We start from the raw sequence: 19,337 nt of genomic DNA on the forward strand, positions 1-19,337 counted from the left end.
CAAAAAGGTACATGTTCCCGTATGGGCATAGTACAACTAGTCACAGTAGCCAAGACATGGAAGCACCCTAAGTGTCCATGAACAAATGGACAAGGAAGATATATATATAGATGGATGTATATATATACACACACATACATAAAGGAATATTATTCAGCCATTGAAAAGAATGAAATAATTTACAGCAACATAGATGGACCTCAGTTCAGTTCAGTTCACTCACTCAGTCATGTCCGACTTTTTGCAACCCCATGCACCTCAGCACGCCAGGCCTCCCTGTCCATCACCAACTCCCGCAGTCCACCCAAACCCATGTCCATCAAGTTGATGACGCCATCCAACCATCTCATCCTCTGTCATCCCCCTCTCCTCCTGCCCTCAATATTTCCCAGCATCAGGGTCTTTTCCAGTGAGTCAGCTCTTCACATCAGGTGGCCAAAGTATTGGAGTTTCAGCTTCAACATGAGTCCTTCCAATGAACAGTCAAGATTGATCTCCTTTAGGATAGACTGGTTGGATCTCCTTGCAGTCCAAGGGACTCTCAAGGGTCTTCTCCAACACCACAGTTCAAAAGCCTCAATTCTTCGGCGCTCAGCCTTCTTCACAGTCCAACTCTCGCATCCATACATGACCACTGGAAAAAACATAGCCTTGATTAGACGGTCCTTTGTTGGCAAAATAATGTCTCTGCTTTTTAATATGCTATATAGGTTGGTCATAACTTTCCTTCCAAGGAGTAAGCATCTTTTAATTTCATGGCTGCAGTCACCATCTGCAGTGATTTTGGAGCCCCTCCAAATAAAGTCTGACACTGTTTCCACTGTTTCCTCATCTATCTACCATGAAGTAATGGGACCAGATGATATGATCTTAGTTTTCTGAATGTTGAGCTTTAAGCCAACTTTTTCACTCTTCTCTTTCACTTTCATCAAGAGGCTCTTTAGTTCTTCTTCACTTTCTGTCATAAGGGTGGTGTCATCTGCATATCTGAGGTTATTGATATTTCTCCTGGCAATCTTGATTCCAGCTTGTGCTTCTTCCAGTCCAGGGTTTCTCATGATGTACTCTGCATATAAGTTAAATAAGCAAGGTGACAATATAGAGCCTTGACGTACTCCTTTTCCTATTTGGAACCAGTCTGTTGTTCCATGTCCAGTTCTAACTGTTGCTTCCTGACCTGCATACAGATTTCTCAAGAGGCAAGTCAGGTGGTCTGGTATTCCCATCTCTTTCAGAATTTTCCACAGTTAATTGTGATCCACACAGTCAAAGGCTTTGGCATAGTCAATAAAGCAGAAATAGATGTTTTTCTGGAACTCTCTTGCTTTTTCCATGATCCAGCAGATGTTGGCAGTTTGATCAACTTCTGGTTCCTCTGCCTTTTCTAAAACCATCTTGAACATCTGGAAGTTCATAGTTCATGTATTGCTGAAGCCTGGCTTGGAGAATTTTGAGCATTACTTTACTAGCATGTGAGATGAGTGCAATTGTGTGGTAGTCTGAGCATTCTTTGGCATTGCCTTTCTTTGGGATTGGATTGAAAACTGACATTTTCCAGTCTTGTGGCCACTGCTGAGTTTTCCAAATTTGCTGGCATATCTAGTGCAGCACTTTCACAGTGTCATCTTTCAGGATTTGAAATAGCTCAACTGGAATTCCATCACCTCCACTAGCTTTGTTCATAGTGATGCTTCCTAAGGCCCACTTGACTTCACATTCCAGGATGTCTGGCTCTAGGTGAGTGATCACACCATCGTGATTTTCTGGGTTGTGAAGATCTTTTTTGTACGGTTTTCTGTGTATTCTTGCCACCTCTTCTTAATATCTTCTGCTTCTATTAGGTCCATACCATTTCTGTCCTTTATTGAGCCCATCTTTGCATGAAGTGTTCTTTTGGTATCTCTAATTTTCTTGAAGAGATCTCTAGTCTTTCCCATTCTATTGTTTTCCTCTATTTCTTTGCATTGATTGCTGAGGAAGTCTTTCTTATCTCTCCTTGCTATTCTTTGGAACTCTGCATTCAAATGGGTATATCTTTCCTTTTTTCCTTTGCTTTTCACTTCCCATCTTTTCACAGCTATTTGTAAGACCTCCTCAGACAGAGAGATTATCATACTAAGTGAAATAAGTCAAAAAGAGTAAAACAAATGTATGATATCACTTACATGAGGAATCTAAGATATGACACAAATGAACATATCTACAAAACAAAAATAGATTTGCAGATATAGAGAACAGACTTGTGATTGCCAAGGGGGAGTAGGGATGGAGGAGGGAAGGACTAGGTGTGTGGGATTAACAAATGCAAACTATTATATATAAGAAAGATTAAAAAACAAGGTCCTACTGTATAGCACAGGAAACTATATCCAATATCCATAAGCCATAATGAAAAAGAATATGAAAAATAATATATATAATAACTAAATCACTTTGCTGTACAGCAGAAATTAATATAACACTATAAATCAACTATAATATTTTCAATTCCAAATATATTAACATAAATAAAACTAAAAATAATCTGTTAAAAACATTAGCATTAAACATAGAATACTAGCAAAATATCCTGATGAAGGTGGCCTTTGTAAGCTTTCTTAGAAGCTTTGATCCATAAAGCAAAGTTTGACAGATGGTTTTATAAAAAGTAAAACATTTTCATTTGCAAAAGACACCATAAACAGAGGCCAAAAATATTATAAAAAATATAGTAGGCAGAAAATTAATCTAACTTTTATGGGAAGGGTTTTAGCTATCAATAAAAAGAAAATCAAAATAGTTTGGAATGAATATGAACAGTAGCAAAATGTAGATATGGGCAGTGAAATTTTATAAATGTCTTCAACTTCATGAGTGGTTAGGACAACACAGGTGAAAACAAGAAGATGTCACCTCTATCCCATCAGATTGGTAAACCTGGCGTGATGGTAAATATGGCATTATGACTTATTTAATGCCATAAAGATATGGGGCAATTGACACTTTTTATACTGTTCAAATGAATGTGGATTTTTAACACCTAAAATGTACTTACTCTTTTTTGTTTTATTTATTTATTATTATTTTAATTAATTAATTTTTAAATTTTATTTATTTTAATTTATCCCAGTGATCCTATCCTTCTTCTGGGACTCCATCTCGGAAGATACCAACATATAAGGATGGAGTACAAGGATGCCTATTATTGTTAATTTATACATTGCTAATACAGATCGCTGTTAAACATGCATTTTTATCAATTAAAAGTGAAAACTTCTTGAATCAAATATGGTACACTCAAACTATGGAATTTAATGAGGCTATATTAGAAATAATTGGTAGATGGCTATACCCTTGGGAAATTGTTCATGATATTTTTTAAGTGGACAGTGAAAATGGACAGAGGAGTCTGGTGGGTACAGTCTATGGAGTCTCAAAGAGTCGGACAAGACAGCACTCACTCACACACATACGTATACCTATATGATCATGTATTTTTCTTCCAGTTTTCTTTAACTTTTTATTTTGTGTTAGCGTCAGCTGATTAACAATGTTGTAATAGTTTCAGCTGCACAGGGAAGGGACTCAGCCGTGCATATACATGTGTCCATCTTGTCCAAACTCCCCTCCCATTCAGGCTGCTACATAACATTGATTAGGGTTGCCTGTGCTATACAATAGGTCCTTGTTAAATATAGTCATTTTAAATGAATCAATGTCTTCCGGTTTTATTGAGATATAATTGACATCAAGCACTGTTTTAAGTTTAAGGTGTATGTCGGGAGCCAGCGTGAGGAATCCCACCCGTGACAAGGTCATGAGGGAGGAAGCTGACATACGCAAGGCCTTGATCAGACTTCAGGAGTTCCCCCTGGCATTTCCTGAGCATCCACCCCCCCAAAAAATAAGAATCTGCCTGCTTTTCCACTTTTCTGATATTCTCTGGAAAAAAGTCAACTCAGGGCTTTAGTCTTCTGCATTTGAAAGGGATGTTTCAGTTAACCCCCTCTGATTGCTCTCTAGCTTACCTAACAGGTTCCCTGGACCTCTTACAGCTTGTGAATTGCTTGCAGCCCCCAACCGCGAGAGGCACAAAGCTTAAAAGCATCTTAAAGATACAGAGCCTTTTCTAAAGAGTTAAAAATTATATTGGTGATGGGATTTCACTGTTGACTCAATGATTGCCACCAGGCCTCCATATTCTTTATCTTTTAGGCACCTGGGAGGATGTTAATCAATGTAAACGGGATATGGAAAAAGATATATAGTAGTTCTGATGTTAGCAACACTAGACTTTTGAGTTAATTACTTCTCTTTGCACTCCTCTTGTGTCCTTGCTATGTAAGAATGTAACTTTATTTAGTACTTTCTGAGAGTGGCACCAGACTTTGGGAAGATCACACAAATAAGTCTTCTGGTTGACAAACCCTTATCAGAAAAAAGGCTGTAAAATGTTAATTGGCCCCTTTTGGCCAGAAGATGATGTAAATCACCTAAGACTTGTGTATACAATTAGGTATGCAGAGAGAAAAGCCTGGTTTTGATAAGAGTCTGGGCTGCTAACGCTGCATAACTTTGTTACCCATTGATCTCCTTGTTTTTATCATAAGTATAAAAGGCCTTCTGAACAATAAAGGACTGGACCAGTTTCTCAAACTAGTCTCTCGGCCTGGTTTCTTGGGAATCTGGCTCCCCCCGTGTCTCTCTCTCTTTCCTCTTTTCCCTTTCACTCCCTCTGTCTCATGACGTAGTTTCAGGCTGAATTTCCATCTGGGGCGCGGGGGCTCGCCAAGTCTACTTACTTGCCCTGGCCTTTAAGACCCGCGCGAAAGGGAGCCTAAGGCGAGGCACCCTTAGATATTCAAGCGAGCGCCGGTGGCCCAACGTAGATGGTGCAAATTCCTTGTCTGGAATTTTATTGGTCTTCCGCGTAATCCAAGCTATTCAGCTCTCTTCCTCCACTTAATCTTCCTACTACACTATTGTTTCCTAATCTAATCTTATATCAATCAATAAATAAGTCTTTCCTCGCCGACTCCGTCCACCCTTCAAATTCCCTGGATCTGCCGGGGCTGGACCCCAGCAGGTGTACAGCATAATTATTTAAATCACATAATTATGAAATGATTACCACAATAAGTTTAGTGTATGTCCATCACCTTATACAGATACAAAATAAAAGAAAAATATTTTTCCTTGTGATGAGAACTCTAAGGATTCATCCTCTTTTTGTCTTCCATATATAACCTACAGCAGTATTAATTATATCAATCAAGTTGTACATTACATTTCTCCTCTGGAAAAGAAAATGGTAACCAACTACAGTATTCTTGCCTGGAGAATCCCATGTACAGAGGAGCCTGATGGGCTGCAGTCCATAGGGTTACAAAGAGTTGAACACAACTGAAGCAACTTAGCATGTACACACATTATATCTCTAGTATTTATTTATCTTATAACTGAAAATTTGTACATTTTGACCATCTTTGTCACCATACAAAAATATTAATTATTCTTGACTATATTCCCTACACTGTGTATTTCATCCCTGTGACTGAATCATGACTCATGTATGTGGTAACTGGAAGTTGGTACCTCCTAATCTCCTCCACCTATGTTAGTCATCTCCCCACCACCTCTCCTCTGACAACCACCTGTTTGTTCTCTGCACTTATGACTCTATTTCTGTTTTGTTATGCTTATTCATTTGCTCTGTTTTGGTTCTTTTGTTGTTGTTGTTTGTTTGCTTTTTAGGTTCCACAAATAAGTGAAATTGCTTTTTTCTGTCTGACTTATTTCACTTAACATAGTACCCTCTAGGTCTATCCATGTGTCTGCAAATGCCAACATTCCATTCTTCTTTATGGCTGAGTAATATTCCACTGTATATTTATATACCAAATCTTCTTTATCCATTCATTCATTAATGGACACTTAGGTTGCTTCCATATCTTGGCAATTGTTAATGGTGCCACAATGAATATAGAGGTTCATACATTATTTTCAAATTAGTGGGGTTTTTTTTCTCTAGAAAATACCCAAAAGTGGAATTGCTGGATTGTATAGTACTTCCATTTTTAATTCTTTGAGAAACCTCCATACTGTTTTCCATTTTGGCTATACTAATTTACATTCCCACCAACAATACATGGGGCTTCCATGTTTTCCCTATCCTCACCAAAACTTGTTAACTTTTTGATAATAGCCGTTTAGACAGGTGTGAGGTGACATCTCATGGTTTTGATGTGCATCTTCTTGACCATGAGTGATGTTGAGCATTTTTTCATGGATCGGTTGGCCATCTGTATGTCTTCTTTGGAAAATACCTGCTCAGATCCACAGCTTATATTTTTAGACACTTTGTGTGTGTGTGTGTGTGTGTGTGTGTGTGTGTGTGTGTGCCTGTGCGTGAGTGTGGGTTTTTTCCCACTTTATTTTTTAATTGAAAGATTATTGCTTTACAAAATTTTGTTGTGTTCTGCCAAACAGGGGCTCTGTCACAGCCTATTTTTTAATTGGGTATTTTTTTTCTCTTTTTGATGGTGAGTTGTATGAACTGGAACCTCACACTCTCTGTGAGAGTCTGACACATCTAGAGTGTGTGAGAATGTTGACAGTTTTGTGCATTTTGGAGTTGCAAGAGTTTCCTTTAAATATTTATGAGGAGTTTGGATTTCTTTGGGTATTTTTCTTAGTATACAGTTCATCGTTTTTATCGGATCCTTAAGAGGATCTATTCCTCAAAATAGCATAAGACCCTTTGTCCCTAACCCTTGTAAGCATGAGAGAGGTAGGTTGGAGGGGGAGGTCTCACGACAATACCTACGACTGTAAATGTGAATATTCTATGACGTTTTTTCTAGGGAAAAGAATGTGTAAAAGAAGAAAAGCATTCTGAGCCATTTTGGCAAGGGTCTATTTATCAGTCATCTGTAGCTCCCCTGCTCCTCCTCAGTCCCCTCCTGCTTCCCTCTTCTCTGGGTCAGGCTGGAAATGGAGGTAGAACAAGCGTCATTCACTCTGGGAGGCGAACTCTATCCCTTGAGAACTTATTGAGGACCTGCAAGTAAACTGCCAAATCTGCTCAGCAAAGTCTCTGAAGCCAAGACTGCCTCAGTTCTGTGAATAAAGGCAGACAGAGCAGTGGCAGGAACCAAGACATAAACAATTTTCATTTTCCACTTTCATTCCCAGAGCTGGCATGCGAGAGATAAAAACCTGGTTATTAGCCATTTTCTACAACCACCCCACACTCTGCTATCATTTCTCATAACATGTCTCTATGGATCATTAATGTGTTTGCAAACAGATAGTTTTGCATGAAGTATTTATTTACCCTTATTATTAAGTTGTGTGTGTTTCACTGGAAGCATCTGCTCTGAGGCTGTTAAAGCACATGATGATAAAAATAGGTATGCATATGGAAGGAGTATTCTGTCCATGGACTGTGAGCAGGTAAGCTCAGCATGCCAAATAGTGATGAAATAAGGAGGAAATACAATGGAAAAGCACACTTGAGAAATGTATTACATAAAATAATTTACTCCTCATTCAGAATGACCTTCCTGCCTATTGGTGAGACAGCAGTCTGTGAGTACAGATACGGTCTGAAAATCATGACAGTTTTAACAGGGCAAGACCGACAGAGTTACACATTTGGATCCTGGAGTTAATTGGAGACAAAGGGTGGAAATGCGTATAACAGAAAGAGACACTGATGAGAAACTCTGGAGGCATGGAAAGCAAAACTGCTAGAGATATAGAAAGGGTACAGTTGAGGAAACCTATAAATTTAATACAATGAGACTTTTACACATATACTCCAATGTCTTCATTTTATAGCCCAGTGTTTTGGCTTAAAAACCACAAAGGTGTCCATGTTTGTAAGTTACACTGGAAGAATCAGTGCGGTGTTCATGCATGAATGTGTGTGCACTTCAAAGGCAGTAATTTTAGAAGAATGAGAAGAAAATTACTTCCTGGCCATTCATTAATAATTCAGGTGATATCTTGCACCTCCGTTTATAAAACAATACAATAATAAAAACATTACACAAAACATCATAAATAACATAAATGAGACATTTTCAAGTATTTTATGTGCCTTGGAAAATTCTAAACAGTAGTTTTAAAATTGATATCCTTTTTTTCTTTTATCCCTTTTCTCTCTCATTTCATCTCAGAGCCTAAAATGAAATGCATTCAGGCTCTGTTAGTCCTGATGTTTGGGATTCAATGAGCCAGATTCCACCTTCAAAAGGGAAATTTATGCGGGCTTTTCAATTTGTGAAAACATGTTCCCCCCTTATAAAATGTAATCTTTCCCCTGATGCTGGTTTACAAGGAACAAGTATGTAGCCTAAAGCCATTATGGGGGAAAAAACAACCACAATGAATTAAGGAGCCTCATCTAATGGCTAAAGTTCTCAGGGAAAAACAAAATGAGAAGAGCACCTTAATCAAGAGAGGAAAAAAGAGAAGGGGATAAGAACATTAACCTTTAAATTCTGTGCCCGTACTAAACCAGCATCTTATAGTAGGTAGAGCTGGCAAGGCTTTACCTATGTTTCTTCATTCAGTTCAAGCACTGTTTCTCCAACTCCATATCAACCTGGCTGCTGCTATTATGCATCAAGCACCCAGGCAAAGAAGGGGAGGCCAGCAGCTTGGGGACTCAAAAGTGCCATTAGTGACAACCAAAGACAGCACTGTGTCAGACAGACATAACATTTTTTAATGTTTTCTCCTTAGGATACTATCCAACTTGGAAGCTGTCAATGGTTAAATTAAGCATGAAGTCCATGCTTCTCCAGTAAGACTCATGGAGTTTTACAGAATCAACTTTCCACAGGTTAGCATCCTTTTTGTAGACTGCAGGGCAGCTGGTTTAGTTTGCTCTGTTCAGTTGCAGAGTGAAAAACAGGGGATCAGAACATGCATGTAAATATATTCACACAGTCTAATTATGAGCACCTCGGGTCTCTCTTGTCTATTCTTGCAGAAATATATATGTATGTATACATGCATACATATAGGCAGACTGCGAGTTTGTATATATGTGTGTATATATACATATACACACACACACATGCACACACAGAGATACATAAAATAGATCAACCCCATCTAAACATCTCAAGACTGGTTAACAGAACACATGCGCCTGTGGATGTCGCATGAAGTGTACCAACCACGGACCAACCAATCTGAGGTCACACTGTTGGCAGGAGAGAACTGCCAAGTCTTTGACAATCCAGACCCACAAGGCCCTTATTCGGATATCTGCTCACATGGCACACCAAAAGAAATCTGAGACAACTAGACTGGGATGAGGTCCTGCCCCGATGAACACCAAAATGTTATCTAGTTTTTGTATGGGACTGACTCAGACATAGCCAGCAGCATGAACACTAGGCTGCAATGTGGAAAAAGCACTGGTGCTTAATAAAGATCAATATTTGGCCTCGGGTTTTCCAGGCATAGTCTTGGTATCTCAGCCTTCCACTGTTGAGTGAGGACTAGGCGTACTGGGGAACCAGAGAAGCACAGTCTGTGGAACTCTTTGCTCCTTTCTGCTTCTCTGACCCACCGCTGGAAAGGTTGACCAAATCAAGGTAGAATCGAGATTTGAGGAAGCGGCGGTATGAATCCTTTTCCATCAGGTTGAAAATCTTCTTCTGAGCCTCATCGAAGCAAGTTATTGTGGGTTCCAGCATGTTCCGGCTTGTCGCCTCCCTGGTGCAAGAGTCCAGGTTTACCTGAGGGGCAGAGGCCAAAGGTCCATCATACATCTTACCCCATAAGGATGGGAGGTTGTGAGCTCTGTATGAGTGTGCACCCTCTATACCTCAGGAGTGAATAAAAGGACACTTGGCTCCACCCTGGCACCTGTGAGCGAACCCAGGGAAATACCTCCCATTATTTCTCACAAATTGGGAAGATTCATTCGAAGCAAATTCATGAAGGGAGATAATCTGAGTCATCTAGATGAAAAAGCTTTTTACCTAACGAACTTATTTGAGGCTGTCAAGATTGTAATAACCTGCTCCACTGTTGTAGCTTTAACTCACATCATCTAAGGATCCATCTTATTGAATGTCTAGAACGTTTCTTTAAGATCTATTCAGTTCTCTTCCATGTATACTTACCTCTTTGGTTGCCTGGACTGAGATGAATTCATTATAGATCTTTTTGGCCTTGGGACTTAGTTTAGAGGGTGATTTGATTTTCTTGTATTCTTCACAGCTGATCCAGAAGTCAATGTTCTCCTCACTGTATTCAGACTTCAAGAAAGCTTTGAAAGCGGCCAGCCCACCTGTGACAGAGGAGAAAGAACCACAGCTGTCATTGCACCGGTGGACACTGTATTGCAAGTAAAGCTGGGATACTTGAGGGAAGAAAGCTTTGGTTCAAATAGTTCCCTATCTCCCCTGCTGGAGGGATTACTGAGGGTCAGATAATTTTAATCTATGTTTGATATCTATTGGATACCATTTATACCTAGTGTTTCTTGCTCAAGGTTTAAAGTTTTTTTCGGGAACATTTTATGCTTCTGAGATGCTTATGCTGCCCCTAGTTGCCAAAGTGAGTTTGGGAAGAAAAACTGAGGTCAATTCTGAAAGAAATCTAACCATTTGGAGTTTTTCGTCTGCCCTTTTTCGATGTGGTGAGAAAGATGGTTTTCCATATGGGCTATGTATGAGCTTTCCATTGTATACCACAAAGATCTAGGGTATGGTAAAATTTTAAGGGGACTAATTTTTCTGAGCCTGAAATTTAGGAGAAATCCAAGCCTTTCTGTAATTCCTATCAGATCAAGTGTACTGTGAAATAACTTGTCTACCCAGCATGCTTTATCTTCATCTTGGGGAGTGGTAGATGGTGGGAAGCTGTCATACTTACATTCATGACTAATAAGGTTTTCCAGTGATTCAGCCCATTTTTTTACTTCCTCGTGGCTCACCCTAAAGACATTAGAGAAAAAGAATAATTTGAATGTTAAGATATAAAATGGGGGCAAAACATTTAAGATTTTGAATAAAAGACAGAGATTTTATTTTTCATCATGAGGCCTGTTGTTGAATAGAGCAATCTTTCCACTAGATGTATGGAAATTTCAAATGCAACCATAATCTTTGTGAAAATGGAGGCCTTCATGATCCACATCTAGGTTAACTACGGACATATCTTCTTTTTCCCGCACAGAGCATCTCTGTCATCAGATAGTTAATACTCAGTGGCTCTTCGCCAAAGCCTTTTCTCTTACCTCTGACAAATCACCACTTTGTCCTTCTTGCTGTGTGAAGAGTTATGTTCACAGGAATCTGACTTCTGCAGCAGGAAACCTAGCCGATGCTTCATATCTTTTGCACTGCACACAAGAAGGGGGAGAAACAGAATAATGACACTCAGTTCTTTTAAAAAGATACCTGACTGGTACAGTTCAGAGTCCATTACTAGTAAAGAGGCAAAGGCAGTTTATTTAAGAAATAGGAGTTGAGGCTGGCAGGAACTCTCAGGAAAATGAGATTCCACCTCTGCTTCTTCCTATGACTCACTGCAAAACTTGGAGCACAGCCTCCTTCATCGGTAACTGGATTTCTGATCCTTCAGTCTACCTGTAACCCTGTCATTTTGACCAATGGAACACTTAGGTATCTTCAGGAGAAACATAATGCAAACTTGACGGTTTTCTAAGTTTTAGGAAATGAAGAGCAGGGAACCGTGAAGTATGGCATCTGGTTGTTGCATGCCACCTTCTGGAGAGTGGTTGCTATTTCCATCTGCCTCACTGTTAGCAGAGGAATGTAGGAGCATCTCAGGAATTAAAGGTTTGTTCAGTTTCAGCCTGGATGTAGTGAGCAAGTCACGTTATGGGATATACACGAGTGGCTCCAGCAGAGAGGAGCGGGAATGAGGTGGTTAACTCAAAAGCTCAGGCTGAAACCTGAGCTCCTGCAGGCTAGCTTCTAAAGACTCTCCTGCTTCCCTTTGAAATATCTACACTCTAAGGATATTTATACTACAAAGGACATCTAAGACTGAAAAACAATAACAAGGAGAAGCATGTAAGAGTCATCACTGAAGCTCGTGACTAGAGCAAAGCTTCCATGTTATGGCCACTCTTTAATAGGTAGCTAGGGTATGGCAGTGCACATAACTTACTAAAAAAGGAGGGCCCTCTAATAAGCTTTTAGCTCAACTTTCTCACTCTTTATTTGTTCTTTTGCTTGGATCTCATTTTCTGTAAAAGCGGAGACATAGTTTTAAAGTGAAAAATGTCATTTTGAAGGAAATGAATGACTAATTGAATGACTAGATGTTTCTACTTAGAAGAAAATAAAGCCACAAGGATAAAAGGACATTTTAGGATGGCTATTAATATATTAGTGCCTTATCTATGTGCATTTCTCCAGGAAGTTTGAAATCCATTATGTTCTTTTGCTGCCTTTAAAAGAGTATTTTCTCTCCAACCCCCGCCCCAAGATTGTTCTCCTTTCTCTGTTTTCCCACTGCTCATGGGATACAAAGTCTTTCTTAACAATAGCAAAATCTAAGCATGAAGCCTAAGGTGATGATGTAAGCATATTGTGATCTCATATTTCCATGTGCCAGGTCTGGCTGAGATCTGACAGTTATCGACCGATACGGAGTCATTTCAAGACCTGGAAGTATGCTTAGCAAATACATTACACTTGTCCTTATAACACAATACAGCCAAAAAAATAAAAACCAAAATGACTCCAGCGACCTCTGAAGTAAGAAGACTGGAGGTGATCTGCACTTCACCAGCCACCACCTGTGTGACCTTGAGCCTTTCCCATTCCCTCTGGAGCCTCAGGCACCAATGCGAGAATGAAGGTGCTGGGTAGGATGATTCACAGTTCGCCAGTGAGGGAAGGGGAGAGCAGTGCACCCTGCTGACATACACTGTACCTCCCCAGGTTAGCCTCTGAGCTCCTGAGAGTAAAGCTCTAGAGCAATTACTTATCTGCCTCCTAAAATATTTACCAGAGCAAAACTTTCACCTGACATTCCTGTGTTTTGCATGATTAATTTTATATCTGAGTTAACTGGAGCTTGGATTGATTTGCTCTATTCAACTCAGGAAATTAATGATGGAGGTCAGAGCTCAGTGTTTTCACAAGCACTCTCTGCCAGACCCTCCTGCTTCATTTGAAACCAGCCATGAAAGAATGGGGGAAAAAAAAGAACATTTTTCATATTCCTGAATGACAGGAGGTAAACTCCTTAGGATTGTATTTTAAAAGTGTGCTTTCTGAGATAATTCTAAATTAAAATTTAAGGTGATTTCTATTTGCAGAGGAACATGAAATGGGTTAGTACACCTATAAAATGACTTTTTACCTTTAACTGTAAGGTTAAGTAATGTGAAAGGCACTAGTTTTGTATTTTTTCAGCTAGCTAACATATGAGCATCCTATGAATGCATTTATTTGTACTTTTTTAAAAAAGACAAAGACATAGGAACAGCTGCATGTCTTTAAGTTTGTTTATTAATCAAGAGACAGTAAATTGATAAAACAATGTCTTTAAGGTGAGACTTTCCACAGAACCCTTAGCTGATTGGTTATCATCAGTACTCGACAACCACATGGCATTTCCAGAACTAGAGTAGGGAAAGAGATAAGGGAGATCTAGTTTTGAGGCTCTTATTTTACTGTAGCATTTGCTTTTAAGAACAGAGAGTGAAAGATACTGGAGCATCACACAAATAGCACAGTGCCTTTCTGGTGATGTAGCCAAACTTCAGTCTGGAGCATCCTCCCCAAAGTGAGATTTAATATACCATCAGAAAGCCCAGACCCATGATTCCATGTGTCTCAGTGATAGTCAAATAGCAGTAATCACAGGTAGCGATATTACAGACCACTGTGCATAGTCCAAAACCTCATATCAGTCCTTAATTAGAACTAGCTTGGTTAGAAGATTAGAAGAGTCTTCAAGATCAAGGTCATAGAAAACAACATATAGGATGCCAAAATCTGGAGTGAACACTTCCTAAGCCACAATTTCTAGCTAGTTTTAAAGCTAGGAGGTCGAAGATTTCTGCATCATGTTGTTTCTAAATCCAAAGAACCAGGTTAGTAAGTAGAACATGCATATAACTTAAAGTCTATTTGAAAGTTTAACGCAGTCTGGTTCAGTGGCTGAAAATAATCTTACCTCCTCAAGCAAGAAGCCGGCAGACCTGCAAGTCCCTTGCACATCTTGTGTAGTGTGGGATTCACGATAGGAAAGAACTGCTACAGGAGGAGCTGTGGCTTCTGCTCTGAGCGCACTTTGCCTTTTCTCCGGTAAAGATACTGTCAGAATCCTCCCAGCGTCTCCCTCCCAAGCCTGTAGGGGTCTCTTTTATAGCCCAGCCGCGACCGATCAGCCAATCAGATAACAGGTCTGTAATACCAGCTCCTCTCAGCCGCCTTCTGGCTCTCCATCCTCTGCAAGAGATAAGGAAGAAAGGGCTGACGCAACAAAGCAAAGTGAACGCGCAGAAATATCCTCCTGCCAAATAGACATACAGAAAATATAAACTTGCTGTCTCTAAGGCTATCTCAGGTTTCAAACTTCCAGGAAAGGAAATAAGAAGTGTACAATGCTTCAAAACATGGGTTTATTCATTTGTCTATAAAAACAATGTCAAGGAAATTTGCCTCCTAGAAGGAAATGGCCCAGCAAGAGTTTGTGGGCTTACTTTGGGGCTGACACTTAATGCCCTTCCTCTTTCGGGTTAGAAATATTATACCATCCATGGTCCAAAATCTGATCCTCACTGTTTCCAAAAGGGTGTGGGTGGAATCACTGTTTCCAGGCAGAGATTTGCAGAAGTTGCTTTCTTGGTTGTCACATCCACACAGGGATGTGGGGGAGGAATAGCTGGAAGACAGGCAGTTATACTCCCGGCAGCATAGAAAACTAGCTTAGGGAAAATAGATTAGCTACATCTGTAATCAGCCTGACTGTGGAATACTTCTCTAGAACTCTTACTAAGAACAAGATTCAGCCAAGCACTGACAATCTCTTTTGCACGTGCATATCTCCTGCAAAAAGCTTCAAAACAGCAGCTTGAAGACAAGAACAGGGAATAAAGGAACAAATATAGACACCTATTCTTATTCAAAAGTGGATTTTTATCTTATTATGTCTTATTCAATTTAAGGTATACAAAGTAATATTTCAAAATATTGAGAAACAGGGGAACATAGAAGAAAAATATATAGCTTGCCTGTCATGTTACCAGGGTTTTCACACTGAACATAAAAATACCTAACGCTGCAGCTGGTTCCAAACACATGGACAGTTAGTATCTTTTGTATACAATATGATGGATCAAATACTTCAAAGAATCAGGCTGGTGTTTCACATCTTGTAGCTGTAGCTCAAACATTCACATCAGAGTTATAGAGGGATCTTCTCCATATAGGAAAGCTATGAGGGGAAGGAAAAATGAGTTGCTATGTCAGAACTGAACAGCTTTCACGTTGAAAGCAGAAAGTTTCCTGATCATAAGATATAGTGAACTGTGCCTTAAGTATGAGAAGCTGAGGCATCTAATTGTTTAGGTGATGAAGGTGAAAAATAGATGGGTTACAGTGAGATGCAAAGGGACTCTAGAATACTAAAGGGAAAGTGGTAAAGAGGAATGCCCCGACCACGTATGTGGCTCTCAGCATCCCCTCACTGACCCCATCCATGTCCCAAGCCCTGTCTATGGCTATCAGAAGAAAGAGATGGCTAAGAAATATAAAAGGGTGGAAAGATCACTGTCTCCAGAAGATACATTTAAATTACAGGAAAAAATCTTTGGTTTTCTCACATGAAGATAGAAAAATGTATTAGATTAACAAAGGGGCAACTTTTCTTTGAACATAGAACCAGTGAGTTTCTCTGCAAAGCTGGTAGCCATCCGCTGTGGTGTTGTGGAAGGGACCACAGTACAGTGCAAAATGACAGAAGCCGAAGACATTAGGCCCAGAATGATGGATCGATCAAAAATGGCATCCAAGAGGAGAGGCTAATTAATTAAAAGGGAGAAAAGGTCACCCAAAGATGGACCAGGGGCTTCTTTGCTTGCCTAGACATCCAAGATAGTGGTCACTTAAACAATTCGATTTTGGAAACATGAATGAAGACTTAACAGGAAGTTGATATCTTGGACCTAGGCCAAACAAAAGCCTGATTTGTCATGAGCTGAATATAAATAGCTTCAATAGATGAGCTGAATAAGATTTAATACAACCTAGATTAACACCTTAATTTTACCAAAAAGGAAACAGAGAGCAAGCGACTTGCTAAAGGCACAGATTCCCAGTAATAGAGCTAGTTTCTTGACACTAGATCATGTGGACTTTTTACTATGCTAACCTATCACTTAACTGTCTTATCAAATGAGATAGACTATGTAAACAGAAGTCATTCTAAACTGTAAAGTGCTACGCAAATATTTTTTATTGTTACATTATACACAGTAGATAACAGAACGTAATATTAATTTCATACATTTCCTTCCAGGAAAACTCACTCCTCTGTCTGATTTTTTTTTTTTTTTCTCCACAACAGTGGGAGCTGCTGCAAACTTCACTTGCTATCTTTTTCTATTAAAACCAAGTCTTTTTGGCTTTGCGACTAGTCCATTAATCTGTCAAAGCATTTCACGTTTATTTCCTTCTTTAATTATGATTTCTTGCTTTCCTAGGAATTTTGATATTTCAGAGTGTTTGGAAAAGCTTTTCATAACATATTTTTCACTATGGAAGGCAAAGATTGGTACATCATGATACCTTGACAAATTTCCACCCTCTTTCTCTGACATGCAGAAAGCATTACACTCTATTATTCTAGGACCTGTCATTCCTGGATGATTCTGGTGATGTGAAAGAGCTTTATTCTAAAATGATTTAATTTTTGTTTATTCACTTATTTAATACATATCTTTTGAACTCCTACTCTGGGACAGGTACCATGTGAAGAACTGCTGTTAGTATGATGAGCAAGCAAACAGGGTCCCCACCCTAGTGGAGTTTTCACCACAGTAGAAGAAAAGATTCCAAAAATATAAAAATAATTCTAGAGTCACCCATATCATGAAAAAAAATTGACAACTGATATAAAAGAAACTGAATAGCAAATGGCACATTTAGCCAAGGTATCCCAGAAAGTCCTCCTTGACCAAGTGATATCTGAAATGAGATTTGATGGCTGAGAAGGAATAAGAAAGGAGAAAAGCTTAGGCAATATATCCCAAATAGAGGTAAGAGCAAAAGGTATACAGCAAATAGATGTTAGAGAAAAAATGAAAACATTCTTTATCTGAACTGGGAAGGGGCAAAAAGGGACCAGCATGGATAGAAAAATGTGAACAAGGAGAGAATAACATGAAGTAGAGAAAAGGAGGTGAAGGCCAGGTCTTGCAAAGATTTGTAAGCCGTGGTCCAGAGGCTGGGCCTTACCAACATGCTATGGAAATCTACTGCAGAAGTGACACAGGTGATGGGTACTGTCTGATTATTCTGGCTATCGGGGAAAGTGAATTGAAGAGAAGCGCAGAAGCAAGTAGACCAGTTAGCAGAACTAACAATTTGGATCCTAGCTCAAGAGTTTCTACACTGCAAAATGGATATTTACTTTACACATATTTATTATACTCTATGTGCTAGACATTGTGCTAAGTTCTAGTGACCTCAGTAAAAATCAGAAATAGTCAGTGCTTTTTAGGAACTTACACTCTCAGGAGAAAGATTTTTAGTTGAGTGTCATTATTACAAACTTGTTTATACAAAATTTGAGGAAAGCACAGAATAAACTCAAGCTCTGAAATCTGGAGGATTTTTTTTTTTTTTTTTGCAAAGGAGACTGTTACAAGACGAATAGAGACTTCAGTCAGTCAGTCAGTTCAGTCTCTCAGTCGTGTCCGACTCTTTGTGAGCCCATGAACCGCAGCACACCAGGCCTCCCTGTCCATCACCCACTCGCGGAGTCCACCCAAACCCATGTACATTGTGTTGGTGATGCCATCCAACCATCTTATCCTCTGTCGTCCCCTTCTCCTCCTGCCCTCAATCTTTCCCAGCATCAGGGTGTTTTCAAATGAGTCAGCTATTCACATCAGATGACCAAAGTATTGGAGCCTCAGCTTCAACATCAGTCCTTCCAATGAACACCCAGGACTGAGAATAGAGACTTAGCAGGTATATAAAGAAGAGAAGAACATTACAATAGAGAGCAAATAATACTAGCTTATTTCATTGGGTACGAAGAATGCAAGGCACCAAGTTAAGCACTTTACATAAATGCCTCAATTATTCCTTCAGTCATCCTGAAAGAAAGTCCTGAAATGTTCCCCATTGCACTGATGAGACATAGAGGGGTTGAATAACTTACCTGGGGTTATATAAGTAGTGGTGGTAAGTGTTTAGTTCAGACAGTCCAGCGTTTCTACTATTAACCTCTATACCATTGACCTCTATGCTGCCATGACCATAAATGGTGAAAGAAAGCATATTTTTTGGAGACTGTAAAGAGATAGAGTATATCTTTTGAGGAGAGGGACAGTGAAATAAAACCAGATGGTACTCTGAGACCAAAGGGTGTTTCTGGTCACCTTAAAGACCAGCTTTTAGCCTGTAGTGGTTGGGGAAATAGCCAAGTTATTTAAGTATATAATATTAATGTCCTAGAAGTAACACTGTAGGTAAATAGACTGGACATGAGAGGAACTGGCGAAAAATTTGAAGACTACTTCAATAGTACAAGGGAAAGATGATTATCGTGAAAAATAATGCTGCACAAGATAGTCACAAGAATCAAATGAGGTAATACATATAAATGTGATCCTTAAACTGGAATGCTGAACATCTGAAAGGTATTGCTGACAAAAAGGATAAAGAAATACTGTTTTCTACTGAGGGACATTAAGCCACAGCAAGATGAGCTGTGTGGGGTCTCCAGGTAAGTTTCTAATTTCTCCACCTTTAGCTCAGGAAGAACAAAGGACAGAATTGCTCAAGTTCTGAGGGGATCTGATACAAGGATATGAGCTACTGTGGCAGGCATTGCATTGTTTGCTTCTAGCAGGTGTTAGAAAGGGACACTTTTCCCCACTAGGGCAGGATGTGGGTCTGGTCTCAGCCTTAGGCAGTATTCACAGCATCTACAATTTCCTCCCAGCTATCAGAAGCCTCTCTCTCCCTTTATTGTTTACTACAATGGCCTGGACATCAGTGAGAGCTCACAGTTATTGATTTTTCAAGTTAAAAGGCAAACAGACCCAGCTGGAGTTGCTGTATACCAGGAAGAGGGACAGGGGCTTTCCCAGTCTGTCTTATGTTTGGGAAATG

General features: G+C 39.5%; 1 protein-coding gene and 1 long non-coding RNA gene across 2 annotated transcripts; both read right to left on the reverse strand.

The window, feature by feature from the left end:
• Positions 1-1,127: 1,127 nt before the first annotated feature.
• On the reverse strand, positions 1,128-4,711 carry LOC120855518. Its single transcript, XR_005719263.1, has 3 exons — positions 4,619-4,711; positions 4,289-4,292; positions 1,128-1,138 (listed from the first exon to the last, which is right to left on the reverse strand). It is a non-coding gene; the product is annotated as an uncharacterized LOC120855518 (long non-coding RNA).
• A 2,581-nt stretch (positions 4,712-7,292) lies between these two features.
• Positions 7,293-14,333, reverse strand: RGS4 (regulator of G protein signaling 4). The gene is made up of 5 exons (XM_040229994.1): positions 14,167-14,333; positions 11,246-11,350; positions 10,882-10,943; positions 10,128-10,294; positions 7,293-9,737 (listed from the first exon to the last, which is right to left on the reverse strand). Exons 1-5 carry the CDS (start codon positions 14,208-14,210, stop codon positions 9,498-9,500), a joined length of 618 nt encoding a protein of 205 aa, XP_040085928.1. The 5' UTR covers positions 14,211-14,333; the 3' UTR covers positions 7,293-9,497.
• Between the last annotated feature and the right edge of the window lie 5,004 nt (positions 14,334-19,337).

Source organism: Oryx dammah, unplaced genomic scaffold (genome assembly GCF_014754425.2).
Source record: "Oryx dammah isolate SB20612 unplaced genomic scaffold, SCBI_Odam_1.1 HiC_scaffold_28, whole genome shotgun sequence".
NCBI classification, from domain to species: Eukaryota; Metazoa; Chordata; class Mammalia; order Artiodactyla; family Bovidae; genus Oryx; species Oryx dammah.

What these genes read in the sequence shown, in the direction of transcription:
- RGS4 (XM_040229994.1), bottom strand. Translation starts at nt 14,210, where the DNA reads ATGTGCAAGGGACTTGCAGGTCTGCCGGCTTCTTGCTTGAGGAG. An exon ending in AAACCTTATTAGTCATGAAT is followed by an intron (nt 10,295 to 10,881) that starts GTAAGTATGACA and finishes CCTCTGTCACAG; the next exon opens with GTGGGCTGGCCGCTTTCAAA. An exon ending in CAGTCCAGGCAACCAAAGAG is followed by an intron (nt 9,738 to 10,127) that starts GTAAGTATACAT and finishes TCTGCCCCTCAG; the next exon opens with GTAAACCTGGACTCTTGCAC.